At 37.0% G+C, this 20,123-nt stretch overlaps 1 protein-coding gene across 8 annotated transcripts in view; it reads right to left on the bottom strand.

Moving 5' to 3' along the window:
• CNOT1 (CCR4-NOT transcription complex subunit 1) overlaps positions 1 to 20,123 on the bottom strand; it is a 74,133-nt gene that overhangs the window by 32,210 nt on the left and 21,800 nt on the right. For all 8 annotated transcript variants that reach the window (XM_053916142.1, XM_053916141.2, XM_053916145.1 and 5 more), the window contains 15 exons: positions 19,473 to 19,580; positions 17,381 to 17,479; positions 16,959 to 17,027; positions 16,815 to 16,869; positions 16,184 to 16,387; positions 14,895 to 15,063; positions 12,908 to 13,034; positions 12,645 to 12,755; positions 8,167 to 8,337; positions 7,634 to 7,761; positions 6,360 to 6,600; positions 3,848 to 3,967; positions 2,935 to 3,057; positions 2,579 to 2,730; positions 293 to 443 (listed from right to left, as the gene is read on the bottom strand). In XM_053916142.1, the coding sequence (XP_053772117.1) occupies positions 293 to 443; positions 2,579 to 2,730; positions 2,935 to 3,057; positions 3,848 to 3,967; positions 6,360 to 6,600; positions 7,634 to 7,761; positions 8,167 to 8,337; positions 12,645 to 12,755; positions 12,908 to 13,034; positions 14,895 to 15,063; positions 16,184 to 16,387; positions 16,815 to 16,869; positions 16,959 to 17,027; positions 17,381 to 17,479; positions 19,473 to 19,580 (2,028 nt within the window). The remainder of the gene's footprint in view (positions 1 to 292; positions 444 to 2,578; positions 2,731 to 2,934; positions 3,058 to 3,847; positions 3,968 to 6,359; positions 6,601 to 7,633; positions 7,762 to 8,166; positions 8,338 to 12,644; positions 12,756 to 12,907; positions 13,035 to 14,894; positions 15,064 to 16,183; positions 16,388 to 16,814; positions 16,870 to 16,958; positions 17,028 to 17,380; positions 17,480 to 19,472; positions 19,581 to 20,123) is intronic.

Below are 20,123 nucleotides of genomic sequence, written 5' to 3' on the forward strand. Positions count from 1 at the left end.
AAGTCTAAGTTATTCTTATTTTTAAAAGCCCTTACTATTTACCTGCATAAACTACTTTGTATCTTTCCTCTCAGTCATGTTCCATTTAATGTTTAAACTCTATTCTCAACTATGATGCCTATTTATGGATCTCCTTTAAAATGTAGTAGTGTATACTAGACATGCAGTTATCTAAAATGTAATAAACTCAGACAGTTTTCCTTTGAGTAGATTGTTAATGATGATGTAAAGGTTTATCCTATTCCACATCTACAAACAAATGCAGATGTACCAAATACAGAGATACAATTACCTGAACAGGAGAAATGGCATCTAAGCTACTAGCACTAGGAGGGCGACCTTTTGGCATAACTCCAGGTGGTGGCTGTCTGGCCTTATTCATAACATTACTGCAATTGGCTACCATGGTGAGGATGGTTTCTGATAACTCCTGAGAAACACTCCTAAAGAGAAAAGAAAAGTGAAATATATCACGTTGTTCCCAAGAACAGCTAAAGAGTATGATTCTCTAATAAAGAAAATTTGCTGAAACACACGGTTAAATTTCCACCATATCCTATGTCTTTGCATCTGTCATTAATCACTAAGATGTTCTGAGCATTGGCTTTCTCTTGTAAGTCTAATTTACACATCTGAAACTAAACCTTGTGTACAGTACAACCAATATATTTTAAAATATTCCAAGTAACAATCCATGTTCTCAACCACTTTGCCAAAAATGATGCTCAAACCAGGACATATCAAAGCAAATCAGCAGTTGTTATACTAGTTTCCCATAGCCAAAAATAAGACATTTATTTAAGTTTAGGTAAAATTACCACACAAATAATCAGTAGGTACTTTTGGTAAGCACGTGGAAAACTGATTTCTAAAACGTCAAGTACTAGGATAAATGTTTAACAGAAAAACCCACCTGCCTATCTCAACGTGTTATTGCCTCATAAATCTGTGGAACACTTTGTACTCATAAGCTGTGTACAAACTTTATACTGTCTTAAATCTTTCCTCCTAAATTCAAAATCCTATTACTGTCATTAAAAAGTAAAAGTAGTCACTTAGAGAAAACAGAATAGTAAGAACAGAAGACTATAAATCGCCTAGACCTAACAGACATATATAGAACACTCTCTACCCAACAGCAGAATACACATCCTTCTCAAACACACACGAAACATTCTGCAGGACAGACCATATGACAAGTCTCAGGGAATTTAAAAACCAAAATCATATAAAGTATATTCTACTACAATGAAACTAAAAATTAGTAACAAAAGTAAAACTAGCAAATTGACAATTAAGAATTAAACAATATACTTTTACAACCAGTGGATCAAAGAAAATTACAAAGTACTTTCAGATGATAATGAAAACAATACCAAACCTAAAGCATTTCATAGGTGGAAATTCAAAGGCATAACATCCCCAATTAAGAAGAAAAATCTCTGGGGTTTGTTGGGAGGTAGGAGAGAAGGATGTAAGAGAGATAACTGATGATGGAAGGAGACCTGACTTTGAGTGGTGAACACTAAATACAGTAAGTGGATGATGTGTTACAGAATTCTACACTTGAAATCTATAATTTTATTAACCAATGTCATTCCAATAAATTCAATACAAAATAATAAAGAAACATGGAACCAGTTTCTAATTTCCCATAATCGAAGAATAAGCATTAGCATGTTAAAAAGAGAAAAATCTCAAAAACCTAACCTTTCATCTTAACGAATTTTTAAACAGTTCAACCTAAACCCAAAACAAATAGAAGAAATAAAGTTTAGAGCTTAAATAAATGAAATGGAGAACAGAAAAACAAGAAAAACAAAATAAAACATTGGTTCTTTGAAAAAGGCAACAAAATTGACAAACATTTAGCTATACCAACCAAGAGAGAGACACTCACAATTCCTAAAATTGAGAGGATATTACTATCAACCTTACATATAAGAAAGAATGACTGTCAAGATATAATATAAAGCAATAACATGCCAATAGACCAGATAACCTAGATGAAATGGAAAAATTTCGACAAGAAACAGAAAATCTGAATAGAGTGATACCAAGTAGATATAATGAATTACCGTATTTTGCCATGTATAATACACTCTTGTGAATAATGTGCGCCCACGTTTTTGGCCCAAACTTTCAGGAAAAAAATAATCTTTCCTTTAAATTTTTTAATTCAATTTTTCATTTGACATTTAAAAACAAAAATTGACTTTACATAGTATAGTACTTTAAACTTAAAAAACAGTGGACTGAGTGCTGGCCTATGAACCAAAATGTTGCTGTTTCAATTCCTGGTGAAGGCACACACATGCCAGGGTTGCGGGCCAGATCCCTGGTTGGGGGTATGCAGAGAGGTAACTGATCGTTGCACATCTCTCACACTTGATGTTTCTCTCCTTTCCCCTCTCTCAATGAATGAATGAAAGAATTAATTAATTAGTTAAATCTTTTAAAAATTGGATTATCTAAGATGCGTTGCTTTTAATCATTCATCCTTCCTTCCCCAAATCAACAATTATCACATACTACAATCCTAAAATTAAAGGGTCATTTTCAAGCATGCTCTTCTTACCCTGCACAAGCTTGTAAACAGGCCAACATTGTCGCCAGAGTTTCTGGAGGAAGTTGAGCACTTTTGGGCTGATCTTTCTCTGGGGCAAGTCCACCCAAAATAGAAGGGCACCGCCTCTTTAAAAAAGTCATGCATGCTTGGATAAAAGGCTCCTGAGAAAGAGAAAGTCTTTAAGTGTATTTGAAATTGACCTTAATTGCTTTCAGATTAAATATAAATTGATTTCAGATTAAAGACTAAGCACTACAACTAAAACCCAGAATAACACCATAATTGCCATTTAAAAGGTTATTTTTCTTTAGCTCTTTTAGCAATCAATATTTAAAATCAGTAATAAATGGACAAATCCTGCTTACTCCATGCTCTCGAATTTTATCTGTGAGCCACTTGTCAAGTTTGAGGTATTCACGACGTGAAGCAAGTGCAGCAAGGTCGATAACAAAGGCAAATGGAGTACCATTTAGCAGCATTGACAAGGCCTAAAGAAAAAGAATATTGGAAATGACAAGTCAAGCAATTAAGCAATTTTCTCTCTTGTCTTACTGTGTTTCCTGCTTTTATTTTCAAAAGGAAGTCTAAATAAAACAAATTGCTAGTATTTTCTTTGCCATAGTTTTTTAAACAGTGTAGTCCCTCAATGGTAACATTAGTACTTACCTAAAATAAGGTAAAAACATTTCAACCTGGCTTTACTTTAAAAATAAACTTTACCCTGTGCTTTTTCATGTAACTAAATCTAAAGCAGAACAAGACAGAAAAAGCATGAAAAATAATCATAACCCATTTTTTTAAAACCTAAACTAAGGCTTACGTAACCTTAGCAAAACTGTAACACCAGACTATACCCCTAGTTATCAAAGACATCAAAAGTCAGGTTATTTCTCAAAAGTTACTGTTAATGCCAATGACAGTTGCCAAAGGGTTGAAACCCAAGCAGCTTCTTTAGAAGTTATATCTCCCAGATTACAACTGAGGTCGATTATGACCTGCTTTAAAATAAGTATCATTGCAAATATCACTGAAAAACCAAACAAAATTCAGTCCAATGTAAATGAATTTTGCCACTTAAATTAGATATTCTTACATTATCTAAAAACTATTGTGCTTCCAATCTCTTTCTACTTACAAGACAAGACAAAATTCGTGTCTCAACCCATTCTAACTAAAAGCTAGTTACATCTGAATTACTCCTAAGGCATCTATGTTACATAAAAATGTTCTTTCTTATTATTAATAAATAAAAGTGTTATTTTGTCCCTCCAAGCTCACCTTCAAGTCCTGGGCCACATCAAGTATTCGAGACAATTTGGCCTGGTCGTACTGTTCCCCTCGCATGTACCATTCTGCCATTGCATGCATGATAAGTTGGCGGATTGAGGGAGACTGTCCCTAAGAAAAGGAGGGTTAAATAGCAATCTTACAGAACATTTTGATAGGCACTATTGCAGATGCCCAGCTAATTTTACTTACTTTTATGTAAAATTGAGGCCTATCAATGCAGGTATTAAGTATAAGCCTCAAGGAGTGATTACAGTGACATTTATTTCCGTATCTTGCAAATGAAGCCTGGCCCTGAACTGTGGGTCATATAGTCACTCAAAAAATTTGTTTTGTAAAAGCCCACCTATGCATTTTTTCATTTTTAAAATTTTTATTCATTGATTTTACAGAGAGGGAGGGAAGGAGAGATACACTGATTGGTTTTCCACTTATTTATGCATTCATTGGTTGATTTTTGCTACATTCCCTGACTGGGGCTCAAATCTGCATCATTGGCATATCAGGATGATACTCTAACCAACTGAGCTACATGGCCAGGGCTGCCTATACATTTTTCAAACACAAAATTAGAATAGGATGTGATGTGAACATAAGGTTGTATCAAGTTTATGTAATTCCTTGAAATTAAATTATAAATATTGGTTCAAAAATAAAAACAAAACAATTTAAGGTGATCATCTCTCATGTTTCACACTATAGTGCTTTATCTGTATTTCTGGGAACGATGTTTGTACATTCTAAATCTAGCTATTTTCACCAATGAAAAAAAAATTTTTTTAAGATTTTATTTATTTATTTTTAGAGAGAGGGGAAGGGAGGGAAAAAGACAGGAAGAGAAACATCAGTGTGTGGTGGCCTCTCACGTGGCCCCAATTGGGGACCTGGCCTGCAACCCAGGCATGTGCCCTGACTGGGAATCAAACTGGCGACCTTTTGGTTCACAGGCCCATGTTCAATCCACTGAGCTACAACAGCCAGGGCAGAATGTGTGCCTTTTGTAATTATTCAATTTTCTTTTTAACCAGAAAACAGCCTGGCTTTGAGGACTGATCTAAAGGCTTGCAGCTAAATTATGTAAACAGTGAGTTGAAATTTGGTATTTTTCATAGAAGCAAAGGCAAAGCAATTACTATTGCCCTAACTGTCCCAGAGTGACAGAAAGTCCAAGTATAAAAGTATTCAACGAAAAGTGACACCTCCTTTCATCCTTTCCGTTCTACCCCAGAGCTGCAGTAGTGAGAAAGACATATGAATGTCTGGCCTGCAAACTTTTGGTTAAATGTTAAACGTTCCGTAAACTACTAACTGTACCATGTAACTTGAGTTTCTGCAAATGGAGGAGAGCTGACTGAATGGCATGGAACAAAGACTAAAATTTTTCATTTAGAAAGAGTATCTGATTTTTCTTAAAGCACTTATGATAAAAAAAAAAATACTGTAATAATGATTAAAGAAAAAAAGGAGCCTCAAAAGGCACTTGATGTAAAGGGAAGATGATTGCTTTTTTTTTTTTAAATTCTCGCCCAAGGATATGTTTATTGATTCTAGAGAGAGAAGAAAGGAGAGAAGGAGGGAGCAACATAGATTCGACAAACACTCAATGGCTGCTTCCTGTACATTCCCTGACCAGGGACTGAACCTGCAACCTAGGTATGTGCCTTGACTGGGAATTGAGCCCACAACCTTTAGGTGTAAGGGGATGATGCTCCAACCGAGAAACCCAGCCAGGGCTGACTGCTTTTTCTCAAACCTGCATTTGTCATTAAAAATGGAGGCTATTATTGCCCTGACTGGTGTGGATCAGTGGGTTGGACATCATCCCACAAACCAAAAAGTTGTGGTTCAGATCCTGCTCAGAGCACATGCCTGCGTTGCAAGCCAGGTCCCTGGCTGGGGGTGTGCAAGATGCAACTGATAGGTGTTTCTCTTGCACACTGACGTTTCCCTTTCTTTGTTTCATCCCTTACCCCCTCTCTAAAAGTAAATGAATAAAATATATTTTTTTAATGTAAGCTACTAGGTAAAAGAAAAAAAATCAATGGATAAAATGATATTTACTTGTCAAATACAATTTAAAAAATTAGGTGGTGAAAAGTACAGGGGCTTGAATGGTTATGTCAGCAGAAACTAAAATAAAATTTAAATGTCTGACTTGAATAAAACAGAAAACAATGTCCTGTGAATTGACTTGTGATTCTTCTCCCATTTACTGTCAAAAAGTAATAGGAGTACCTTCCGGTTGTGTGATAAATGACTAAGCTCCTTACTCTTATCAAAAGGATACTGGGACCATAGCAAAATAGAACTTTCATAATATAGTACTGAATTTTTGTAAGCTGTCTTACCTCCTTGCTCTTTTAACTCTTATACTTCAATACCCAGATAATGCAAAAGGTAAAATAAGCCTTGTGAAAATGTGACTTTTCCAAACTGTCACAATTCCAAGATCGACAACTTCTATCACTGAACATCCTCCAACAAAGAACTGGTCATGTCTTACCTGCCCATGCCATGCATAGTGCAAAATAATAGCAGAGTTAGGATGGTTTCCAAGGAATATTGGCATCAGAGTGGAGATGAGTTCATGGCGCAAGGTGTGCCAGGAGGTGTTGATTTGTAGTAAGGCCAATACAAGCATGTCCGGACAGTGTTTGATCGGGAAGCTGAAGAGCTGTTTGACTTGCTCATATTGCCCCACCTCTGCAAGCCTCAGTAGAGATTCAATCAAATCCAAGCTCTTCCTAACAAGAATAGAAGTAAAATAATCCGTCAATGAAAATCTAGATATACGAAATTCACTTTCTGATTAATTGATACCAGCTATCAGGATAAAACCAAGTTGTTGTCATCTTTTAATATTTGAAAAATGTTTAAACTGGTGCTAATTCATCTCAAAAAATACATGATGCTAAGGTATCAGACTAATTTCAAAGGCAGTCACAGAGTAAGTGATGAAGAAAAGGGGAAACCACTGACCATTTGCATAATCATGGACACTCCTCATACTGTGCTGCAAAAACATCATTTGGCCCACAAAGCTAGTTGTTAACTAATCCTTTAGAGGAAATGTTTACCATCCTTTGTTTTAGAAGATCTGGGAATATTTAAAGGGCTTTAAACTGTCCTAGAACTACCACCCACAGCCAAAAAAATAAATAAAAACAACAATCCACTACATGTCAGAAAAGTGTGCCAGGAGAGTATGGCTTCGAAAAAAATAAAACATTATGAAGTGGATGCCTCTGGGGAACAACCCAGCCCAAGCTCCCTTCCTACAACCATTATGTACCTCAGCGGTAATGAAGGTACTTTCCCCATCCTTCCCTCATATCCCCAAAGAGAAATGATTTAAATTCCAGGAGAAACCTGCTAGGCCAGAGTCAGATTCTCCCTCAGAAACTTGGAATTGGAACTCAAGAGAAACTACATAATTTTGCTGAAAGTATTAAATTTGATGGGTGGACCATCTTGAGCTACTCTTGAAAGGAAATCTACAGAGAAGGGATCCTTATATATAGTTCCTTTCAACATTTAATAGTATCAGGAAAATATCTAATGGTACACCTTACAAGAGAAGAGATATAACTATCTAGTGATAGGGGACTACAAACAGATTTTTATCCACCATCACCCTGCTATAAAAATTTAAGGTAACTAGGTTCATTAAAAATACTGTTTCACTTAAACCTTTTAACTAAGTAGTTGCTCACTACTTATTTTCTATTTCAAAAAAATTGAAGTGACCCTTTCAAGAAAAGTGAGATGAGCGCTTACCATGTGGCAATTTCTCGATTGTCATCCTCTGGTGGTGCCTTCAGAATATCAGTGGCAACAGTATGACAGGGATAGTCAGCAAAACAGAAGATCTCTGGATTTATAAGGGAATGCTGAATGAAGGAGAGCTAGAACAAGAGAAAAAAGTCATTATCACCATAAATGACAGTGAATGCTATAAAAATCTGAAACATTTTTGTTAGGCTACACTCAATCATAAGGTTATTAGAATGACAATTTCTCTTTAAAATCTTAATTATTTGCTCCTTCTAAATCACCATCAATTCATTAAGATAAAAGGTACAGAATGAGATGGCGTTGGAGACAAACATCATTAAACAATTTGACTGCTATACTTCAAATGAGTCTAATACTATACTCTGATAATGATCCTTCAAAATTTATGAGGCTCTACTTTTCTGAGCCATGTAAAACAAGCTCTACTTTAAAAGAATATTTTGACCAATGGACAGATGGCACTATATAACAACAGGTCATTGTTTCCCTTCTATAGCTAAATACTGTTCATTTACCTGGCCTTCTGCATGTTTCCAAGGTCTATATATTAGGTCAACTGGGAACACTTCCATACCCAGACCCCTTTGAATGCCATAAACCACATTATGAAGTCCTTTACTGTCACGAATTTGAAATCCAGGATGGTCCAGTTCATAAGTTACTTCCTTAAAATTCAAACTCGGATTCTAAAAAAGAAAAAATTTCAAAGTTGAATGAACAGAAGTGTACATATTTTGACACTTTAAAGAGCAAAATTAAATCTGAAGTTCAATCAAGATATTTTAATTACAAACTCAAAATCACCTGAATCTGGCACTTCCAAGAGGGCTAGGTAAGTCTTTAATGTTCCAACTATACTAGGCCCACTAGTGGGCTACTCTAACAGTTCAGGTCATGACATACGTCGGCTGGCCCTGTGAGTACACAGATGGGAACTCTTTCCTCCCCTACTTAGTCCAGTGAATGCTCCATTCCAATATGGCAAGTAAGTAACTCCTCACTCAGCAGTCTCCTCTTTATACCAAGATTCTGCTAGTTTGGAACAAAGTTCCAAAAATCAATTATAACAACATGTGCATCAGGAAAGATGAGATTCTTTATATCAAAATGACTGAAAACTTGGTTGAAAAAATGTTCTATGAGAAGGTATTCAAAAAGGCTACGAGAATCCCTAAAAGAAACACAAAGCAAAGGAAACACAGTTTATAGAAATAATTTACCAAACACTCTGCACAAAATAATCAAAATAAGTATATTTAGCTCTGGCTAGTGTGGCTCAGTGAATTGAGCACTGGCCTGCAAACCTAAGGGTCACCAGTTAGATTCCCAGTCAGGGCACATGCCTTGGCTGCAGGCCAGGCCCCCAGAAGGGGGTGTTTGAGAGGCAACCACACATTGATGTTTCTTTCCCTCTCTCCCACCCTTCCCCTCTCTCTAAAAATAAAAAAATAAAATCTTAAAACCAAAAACAAAATAAGTATATTTAATGCTTGAAAGAAAAAAAGGCTGCACACACTTTGTATTTCAAACCTTCAAAGCAAGCATCAGTCAGTTTAGTTCCACCTTAAAATGACTCCTGTTAAGCCAGGAAAAAGATAATGTTTGCTTTGTATATGGTACAAAGAACAAACTTCAAATGAGGTAATTCCCTTTCTCTAAGACAACAATAACATTCAGGGAAAAAAATGTGTTTGCTAAAATTTGTTGCAAGGACTGACCACGAAGAGAACCATAAATGCACTGTTAAACAGCATTATCCTAGATAGAACAAGTTTGGTAAATCCACAGGCATGCTGCCCCCCTTCTGGTGTCCTCTTCCCATCCTGGCTGGCAATCAAAAAAACCAAGTTACACACCCAATGTGTATCTGAAATTGTCCTGTTCTCCCAACCTACAAATATATACATAAAACTCTAATATATGAAAATAAAAAGGAAGAAAAGAGGTTACTGATTCAGTTTTTCAGACCTATAGCACAGGTTCTCAATTACAGACCTTGCTTTCTGAAACTAGAACAAAATACGTTCAGGTAATATGGAATAAATCAATGTCTGCAATTTTTAAAAAGAGCATTTTCGGGCAATAAAATATAAAATAAAAGCTACTGAGTGAAAAGTGCACGTTTTCACTTCTACAAGACAACCAGAGGATAAAAACCAAACATCAACTGGTTTGTCCATTAAGTGATGTAACTAACAGGTTTTTATTTTGCTTTACTTTTTCCACTGTTTTCTGTCATAATCTAGCATTATTTTTTCCCACTCCATTATTAAAGAATAGGTTTGAACACCTTAAATTAACCTACTATTAAGAAAAATAAAAAACCCAATTTCTGGCCAAGATGGAGGCATAGTTAGATATTCTTTGCTTCCTCACATAACTACAAGGAGGACGACAACAAATTTAAAAACAAAGAACAATCAGAAGTGCCAGAAAATTGAACTGTATGGAAGTCCAACAACCAAGAAATTAAAGAAACATTCATCCAGACTGGCAGGAGGTACGGACTTCAAGACTGGGGCTGGCAGACCAGGGGTCCCACATTTGCATGTGGATAAACTGGGAGGAACAACTGGGGAGTGAGACAGAGTGTGCAACCCAGGGTGCCAGCGTAGGAAAACAAAGCCTCAAAACTTCTGGCTGTAAAAACCTGTGGGGGTTTTGGCAGTGGGAAACTCCCAGACTCACATAAGAGCTCATTGGAGAGACCCACAGGTTCTTAGAACATAGACAAACCCATTCACCCAGGAATCAGCACCAGAAGGGCCCAATGCACTTGTGGGTAGCAGAAGTGACTGAAAGCCCGCTGAGAGCTGAGCAAGCCTCACTGTTCCTTCTCTGACCCCTCCCCAACGTACAGCACCACAACACAGCTGTGTGAGTTGCCCTGCCTGGTGAACACCTAAGGCTCCACTCCTTACAATGTAACAGGTACACCCAGACAGAGAAATATGGCCCAAATGAAAGAACAGATGAAAACTCCAGAAAAAGAACTAAGCAACAAGGAGATAGCCAACCAGGTTTTATCAGATGCAGAGATCAAAACATTGGTAATCAAGATGCTCACAGAAATGATTAAGTATGGTCATAAAATAGAGGATGAAGTGAAGGCTGTACAAAGCAAAATAAAGAAAAATATACAGGGGACCAACAGTGACGAGAAGGAAACAGAAACGCAAATCAATGATTTGGAACAGAAAGAAGAAATGAACATTCAACCAGAAAAGAATGAAGAAACAAGAGCTAAAAAAAAAATGAGGAAGGGCTTAGGAACCTCCTGGACTACTTTAAAAGTTCCAACATCTGAATCATAAGGGTGCCAGAAGGAGAAGAGGAAGAGCAAGAAACTGAAAACTTATTTGAAAAAATAATGAAGGAAAACTTCCCCAATCTGGCAAAGAAAACAGACAGGCCAAGTCCAGGAGCACATAGAGTCCCAAAGAAACTGGGCCCAAGGAGGCACCAAGGCACATCATAATTACATTACCCAAGATTAAAGATAAGGAGAGAATCTTCAAAGCAGCAAGAGAAAAGGAGACAGTTACCTACAAAGGAGTTCCCATAAAGCTGTCAGCTGATTTCTCAAAAGAAACCTTACAGGCAAGAAGGGGCTGGAAAGAAGTATTCAAAGGCATGAAAGGCAAGGACCTCCATCCAAGATTGCTCTGTCCAGCAAAGCTATCATTTAGAATGGAAGGGCAGATAAAGTGCTTCTCAGGTAAGGTGAAGTTAAAGGAGTTCATCACCACCAAGCCCTTATTATATTAAATGTTAAAGGGAATTATCTAAGAAAAAGAAGATGATCCAAAGTATGAACAGTAAAATGACAACAAACTCACAACTATCAACAACTAAACCTAAAAAACAAAAACTAAAACAACTGGAATAGGAACAGAATCATAGAAATGGAGATCACATGGAGGGTTATCAGCAGGGAGGGGTGGGGAGAGTATAGGGGAAAAGGTATAGGGATTAAGAAACATAATTGAGCCCTGGCTGGTGTGGTTCAGTGGACTGACTGCCAGCCTGCAAACCACAAGCTCACTAGTTCAATCCTGTCACGGCATATTACTTGGGTTGCAGGCCAGATCCCCAGTTGGGGGCATGTGAGATCCAACCAATCAATGCTTTTCTCTCACACTGATGTTTTTTTCCCTCCCTTTCCCTCTCTCTCAAAAATAAATAAAATCTTAAAAAAGAAATTGGTAGCTATAAAATAGGAGGAGGTTAAGAACAGTACAGGAAATGGAGAACTTACATGTATGTCCCATGGACATGAACTAAGCAGGGGAAATGATGGAGGGAAGGGGGTGGTGGGGGATAAAAGGGAAGCAAAAAATGGGACAACTGTAATAGCATAATCAATAAAATATAAAGAAAAACCCCAATGATGTTGTTAATAAGGTCATATATAGGACAGCATGATTTTCTTTAACTAAATTTTACCAATATGTTACATATGTGTTAAACTAAAAATAAAAGTTTCATTCTTTTATGCTTCAGTTAAATATTTCAACATTTTAGAAGTTATTTGTTTATCTGGGAGCCAATTAACTTACTAGTTCACAGACATTCCAGAAGTGACAGTATTATGGTAACATGGGTTTTTATTTTCCCTATCCACGATAAGCAAGGTTGGCAGGATTTTTGTTATACCCTGCAGAAAACATTCAGAAGACTACCTTTCTTTTCTCCTCAGTGATTCCTCACACAATCATTACTTTCCATCCAACTGCTCTCTCCAAAAACACCACACACCTACAATCCACCAAACCACCTGAGCAGTGCCACTCAGAATTGCACTTCAGTAACTCCAACTGAACAAAACTGGAATTTGATAATGTATTATTTCCAGTACATAATTAGCAAGTCAGGAATTAAAAAAAACATTTCTGCTCTCATTCAGCTGGGCATTTTATTCATTAAAATGTACTTTCTGTGGGCTACATCATACTAACATCATGAGCATAAAAACAGGATTATGTGTACTCACCAGTTCTTTGAGAACATCAATCAAGACTTCTACATTCCATGTGTGTGCCTGTGCTCCGTCACTTTTATCTTTCCCATCACTCCAGATCCCACTGCCAGGAGCAGAGATACTCTACAGAAGTAAAGTTTAAATTAAATAAACCCAACTAGTTAATGTGGTCAGCTCCTGATTGGTAGAACCAACCATATTGTAATTTTAAAAATAAGGGGGAGGGGAAGGATATACTTCATTCGTGTTGTAAAACAGCTGATTTCTATACTTACCTGTAGAGGAATTCCATCTGTTAATCCTGAATGAGTTCGAGCCATCATTCCCAAAACCCTGGCAACCTGGGCAGCTGTAACCTCCCGAACACCAAACTGCATGATTATATTGCGACACTCTTCAATACTGAAACAGAAATTTAACTTCAGAAAAACACTACCACCATCAATATGAAGGTTAAGAAATGCTAACATAAAATGAGTCCTTGAGTAAAAACCCTAGTTTCACTAATATAGACAGAGTAAAAAGCATCATTTCTTGACTTTTATATAGCTAGGAATGTAAAAACCACCTACTTAAAAAAAAAAAAAAACTGAATGGAAAAAGTCTAATAAATAAAGGTCAATAAAGAAAATATAAGCAAGAATAATCTGTCAAGACACATATAATTGAGAAATCAGCTGACAGTCTTGTGGCAACTCCTATGTAGAGACCTTGCAAGCAAGAGGCAGCTGGAAAGAGGTATTCAAAGTCATGAAAGGCAAGGACCTACATCCAAGATTACTGTATCCAACAAAGCTATCATTTAGAATAGAAGGGTAGATAAAGTGCTTCCCAGATAAGGTCAAGTTAAAGGAGTTCATCATCACCAAGCCCTTATTATATGAAATATTAAAGGGACTTAACTAAGAAAAAGATGATCAAAAGTATGAACAGTAAAATGACAACTCAAAATTATCAACAAATGAACCTAAAAAAACCCCCCAAAACAAAAACAAACTAAACAAACAACTAACTAGAACAGGAACAGATTCACAGAAATGGAGGTCACATGAAGGTTATCAGCAGGGAGGGGGAGTGGGCAGAATGAGGGAAAAGATAGAGGGAATAAGAAGCATAAATGGTCAGTACAAAACAGAGGGAGCCCTGGCTGGTGTGGCTTAGTGGATTGAGTGCCCACCTGAGAACCAAAAGGTCTCTGGTTCGATTACCAGTCAGGGCACATGCCTGGATTGTGGGCCAGGTCCCCAGTAGGGGGCAGACAGGAGGTAGACATACATTGATGGTTCTCTCCCTTTCTCCCTCCGTTCCCCTCTCTCCAAAAATAAATAAAATCTTAAAAAAAAAAAAAAAAAAAAGGGAGGTTAAGAATGGCATGGAAAATGGAGAAGCCAACGAACGCATGGACATGAACTAAAAGGGGAGGGAAAATGTGGGTGGGAGGGGGATACAGGGCAGAGGGGATTAAAGTGGGGAAAATGGGACAACTGTAATAGCATAATCAATAAAATATATTTTTAAAAAAAGACACAATTGTTCTTCTAAATCTTTAGTCTGGATTGAGTTACTCTTAAAAATACTGATATTCAAGGTAAGTTTGATTATTCTGGTATGTACAAAACCTTGAAAATACATACTAACTTTTCACTTTGCATACTAAAGTTTAATTAAACAAAAGTTTTATGCCAAGCACACATACATACACACATATCAAATACACTTTCAAACATATGTGGAAATGTGGCTTATATGAGTTTTAAAAACATTATAAGAATTACACCCAAAATCAAAGCAAAGCACATTAATGCCCTTAATAATTGCTCTCACAAAAATATTATCAACCTACTATATCATAGCCCTAAGTTCTACTAACTTCCTTTGGTGCCCATGGCAAGTGAGAAAAATGTCCAACAGTCAGGGTATTAAAGACAGAAAAGGAAAGGCGCAGATAAAGGTACAGTGAGGCAATTACATGTAGGGCCAGGAGGAGAAACACTTTGCCTCAGTGCTCTATACCCTCCAAATGATTAACAGTATCTATCCTGGCAACTAGGCCAGGGACCACAGATGCGTATATTTGAGAATGGGGACGGGGAGGCATGGCAGAAATAGTGATTTAGCCACTAGGGTATCTATTGCTGCCACCAAAACTAGTAGATTAAATTTAGAGGTAAAGATGGTAACATAGTAAGGAACCTTAATAACTTCCTTTAAAGAACTACATTGTTCTTAACAGAAGAACAGTCAGTTTTTTTTGCTACTAACCTTGCACAAAAGCCATAGCCTACTTCTTGCATGAAGTCAGCCAAAGAGCTCTCCATCATGGTTTTAGCTACCCCTCCAGAATCAGGCAGGATCCTGTCCATTAGAATGTCCCGTTTTTCAGGGTATAAAAGTGGTGCAAGCACCACAGGACAGCGTTCCTGAGGAAAATCTGAAGGCAGCAAAATAAATAAATAAAAAGGTTACAGGTCGTATACTGATTAAAAACAAACCTTCCTATTTTACTCTCTCTAAAGGCCCTTCACATTGGAGTCTTCCACAAGTTCATATTCAAAGCAGTTTATTCAGTTTTACCACTCCCACTAGCCTAAGTTACGACTGTAGCATCAATTCCAAAATTTGACTGTTTTCATAGCACAGGAATTGCTCATCAATATATTTTCAATTTTGTATATTAGAATCCAAATTCACACCCAAAGCATTACTTAAAATTCTCACAATATGGCTATCAATCTCAATACAAGAAGGGCAGCAGAAACAATTCAAATATCAGAATCTACTTAAACGAAGTGGAAAACTTTGAAACTGAACTATATAAACAACAATAACAGTTAAAATAAATACAAGTTGGTCCATTGTCCGTGATTTGCCTTAAAAAGACTGTATCCGTCTAAAAGAAGGATCGGAGGAAGAAAAGATGGCAACAATAGAATCAGGAGCTATCTTAATCTAACAAGACCGGTAGCCAAGGAGTTAAAAGTGAGTATATCGAAAATGACTAAATTTTTTGCCCTGACTGGCGTGGCTCAGTGCACTGAGTCCCAGTCTGTGAAGCGAAAGGCCACCGGTTCAATTCCCAGTCAGGGCACATGCATGGATTGCAGGCCAGGTCTCCAGTTGGTGGGGTGCAAGTGGCAGCCGATGCATGTATTTCTCACACATCAATGTTTCTCCCCCCTCTTTCTCCCTCCCTTCTCCTCTAAAACATAAATAAAAATTTTTAAAAAGTGACTAATTTCTAAAACTATAAAGAGTGCATCACAGTAATATAGTTTCTGTCTCCCCAAAGGAGAATAAAGATTACATGGAATTATACTTCTTAAAACTCAGACTGCATTTATATAACAAGATTATTGTTAAGAGTCATTTTATACCTTTTCCGTGAGGTTTTCATCACTTCCATTTTTTAAATGATAAAATACTCACTTCCTCAAAAGATTACCACCTTAAGAACTGAAAGGTAAATCACCGTCTTCACTTACATTCTAAACCTGTCATGTTTGAGTTCATCCAAAGAAATCAACTTTTATAAGCTACAGACACTTCTTTACCTCTGCGCAGTGTCTTAAGAAAAGCGTCTATCTGCTCCTGTCCAACTCCAAAGGCTCCCTTCTGCCCAAAGAGGAGATGGGAGAGGAGGAGGTGTAGGACCTCTATTGCTATATCTTGGAAGCCACCTTCTTGATTTCCACTGACGTCTGCGTCAATGTAAGAACGCAGAAGATCTGGGAGCTTCTGTTTGATAAACTGGGCAGCTAGAAGTCAGGAAAACCAAAAATCACAAGTTATTTTTGCACCACAATAGGGAAAAAGTCACATACCATCAAAATACATCATTGTTATTTGCCAACTCACCTTTCACCCTCTAATGTTTTCAAAGATCTAGTAGGTAGGTATAAGTAAGATAGCAATTGCCAGGGACTGGGGGGAGAGGGAAATAAAGAGATGTTCCATGGCGTATAATGTTTCAGTTTTGTAAGATGAAGAAATTCCCTAATTTGTCACACCACAGTGTGCACATAAAGGTGATTATGAAGCTAAATATTATGAGTTTTTGCCCTATATACATAAGAACCCCCCCCCAAAATTATTCTTAGTCTCTAGATCTGTAAGAAGCCTCAACATTCAAAAACCCATGGACTTTAAAGAATCTACAGGATATGCAGGCAAATGGGAACTTACCAAAACCTCTGAGGTCTGAGCTGGAAGAATTCAAGAGGGCAAGGCCAAAAATTACCTGAACAAGAACGGTTATATTGATCAGAGTCAAATAGGTGTTAATTTTAATTTTAATTTTGCCTATATCTCTTTCCTTAAATTACTTACCTCTTGTACTTTGCTTAACTTGAGAACTTTACTCAGCTGGGCAAATAAGTGGGGTGCAGGCTTTAAACTCTGAAACAAACCAAACTTTATTGTAAAACAAGAACTTAAAATTTTCAAAAAGTTTATGAGAGCACCTGTTCGCCCACTATGGAACTACATGGAGTGACATAATTCTGTAGTGCTGCTAGAAACAATACACCATGTGCTAGAACTGTGGACTGACAAGCTTAAGCTTTCACATGAGCTCGTGTTAGTAAGATTTTCTATTTATTATTAACCTAACTGCCTTGATTTTGTTAGAAAGCTACAAAAGCCCCAACATAACTACTTAAAATTTTAAGATCAAAAGGTTAACAGCCTTTGTAGAAAGCCTAGTAAGAGATCACATTCTTAGGACAACTAAAGATAAAAACAATACCAACCTTCTGATAGTGCAATGGATTATCAATGGCATAGGACAACGTGGAGATAAAATTTGGCTTTGTAATCAGCGACGCACACTCCTGAATCAGAAACTGAGTCTTTAGAAATAAAAAATAAATTTTAATTAGCAAACAGAAGCAGATGTACTCAAAACATTAAAGTGTAATCCCATATTACATACTGTTTCTACATTACCTAAAGTTCTTTAAAACTCCCCTAAAACTACATAAAATATTGGGTTGGTCTAAAAGTTTGGGTTTTTTCTGTAAGATAGCTCTAGTAGCGCTTAGTCTTTTAACTTCATTTGAAACAATTTTTGTTAGATTGTATTGTGACAAGTCATATCAGTGTGAATTTTTTTAAATTACCAAAATTTTTGTGTAGCCATTTTAATATTGAAGGTGGAAGAAAATAAGCAATATTTTCAGCATATTATATTTTATTATTTCAAAAATGGTAAAAATGCCACTGATACGGAAAAAAAGATTTGTACAGTATATGGGGAAGGTTCTGGGACTGGTTGAGCGTGTCAAAAGTAGTTTATGAAGTTTCTTTGTTGACATTTTGACAAGTTTCTTGCTGGAGATTTCTTCCTGGACAATGGTCTTTGGTTAGTAGACCAGTTGAAGTTGACAAAGATCAATTTGAGACATTAATTGAGAACAATTAAGGTTATATTATACCATGTGGGAGATAGCCAACATACTCAAAATATCCAAATCAAGCAATGAAAATCATTTGCCCCAGCTTGGCTGTGTTAGTTGCTTTGATGTTTGGGTTCCATGTAAGTAAAAAAAATCTCCTTGACCAAATTTCCTCATGTGATTCTCTACTGAAACGTAGTAAGCCCTGGCTGGTATGGCTCAATGGATTGAGAGATGGCCTGTGAACCAAAGGTTGCCAGTTTGATTCCCAATTAGGGCACAAGCCTGGGTTGCAGGACAGGTCCCTGGTTGGGGGTGTGTGAGAGGCAACGGATGGACGTTTCTCTCATTCTCTTTCTCCCTGCCTTCCTCCTCTCTTAAAAAAAAAAAAAAAAAGTAATGAAATATTCCATTTTTAAAAAAACAAACTGTGACAGGTGATGAAAAGTGGGTACTTTACAATAACGTAGAATGAAAGAGATCATGGGGCAAGCAAAACGAACTACCACTAACCACACCAAAGGCCAGTCTTCATCTATTATGAGCTCCTTCCAGAAAAACCAAATGATTAATTCCAACAAGTACTGCTTCCAATCAGACCAAATAAAAATGGCACTCAACGAAATATATCTATCTATATTTAGTCAACAGAAAAACACATAATCTTCCATCAGGATAACACAAGATCACATGTTTCTTTGATGACCAAGCAAAAACTGTTACAATTTGGTTGGGAAGTTCTGTTTCATCCACTATATTCATCAGACATTAACACCTTTGGATTTCCATTTATTTCACTCTACAAAATTCTTTTAATGGGAAAAATTTCAACTCCCTAGAAGACTGCAAAAGGCACCTGGAACAGTTCTTTGCTCAAAAAGATAGTAAGTTTTGGAAAGATGGAATTATGAAGTTGCCTGAAAAATGGCAGAATGTAGTAGAACAAAATGGTAAATACCAAAGTTACTCGTGAAAATAAAAAATGTGACTTTTATTTTTACTTTTAAGCATACCAACTTTTTGGCCAATATATTGGCAAGAAGTGCTAAATCAAACCAAACCTCTTCAGAATAGAGTGCACTGACAAAATACTATAAGGAATAATATGGTAAATTGTTTCCAGATTGAGAATCAAGCCAAAGAAACTCAATCTAGAATAAGAGATTTCCCCTCTGCCTCACTTACTTGTCAAGGAGCACTTCTCCACATTCCTCCTTCCTTTAGGCAGGTCTCATCACCAGCTCTCTAACCCTGAACTAGGTAGCTGTAATGGTCTGCATCCAGGCAGGAGGAGGGAAGGCCAGCAAGGGAGGAGTTTCCAGTATCTTTCAGCCACTCAGTTAAGAATATTTCTGGATGCTCTTTTAAGTATTGTTTTCTACATACACTTATGCCCCAAATGCAATTCATTCGATCTAAGTCAACAAACTCAGTAAGCCCCAAATACCTGATGAAAATCTTTGCCACTGCTTTTACCATCGCCACTGAAATCCACATGCGAAAATAGGCAGCGTAATAAATGCCTGTCTGCCTCAGGACCGTGCCGATTCACAATCTAAAAAGATGAAAAAAGAAGAGTTTGTACTCAACATTAAGGGAATTAAAAAGAAAAAGAAAAATCAATCTCTAGGGCAAAATCCCAGCTTTCATTAATGGTTCATTTTGGAATAAGAGTTACAGGAATTAATGAGATGGAAATACCAATATTTTATGACATTTTGAAAATGTTTCCTAGTCACTGTCAGGAAGCGCTGAAGAAAAAGCACAAGTAGCCCTTATAACAGCTTTGGTCGACATCTACAATGAAAACAACAAGCATAAATGACATGTAGTAAAAATACTTTTGAAGTTGTGAACCAAAAGGTCACCAGTTCAATTTCCAGCCAGGGCACATGCCTGGGTTGCAGGCCAGATCCCCCCAGTGGGGGGCGTGCAAGAGGCAACCGCACATGGCTGTTTCACTCCCTCTTTCTCCCTCCCTTCCCCTCTCTCTGAAGATGAATAAATATTTTAAAAATATAAAAAATAAGTAAAATTAAACCACAACCAGAAGTCCTACACCCACGTCCCCCCAAATAAACAAGAAAAAAAGGTTCCC

This window comes from Desmodus rotundus, chromosome 12 (assembly GCF_022682495.2).
Source record: "Desmodus rotundus isolate HL8 chromosome 12, HLdesRot8A.1, whole genome shotgun sequence".
NCBI classification, from domain to species: domain Eukaryota; kingdom Metazoa; phylum Chordata; class Mammalia; order Chiroptera; family Phyllostomidae; genus Desmodus; species Desmodus rotundus.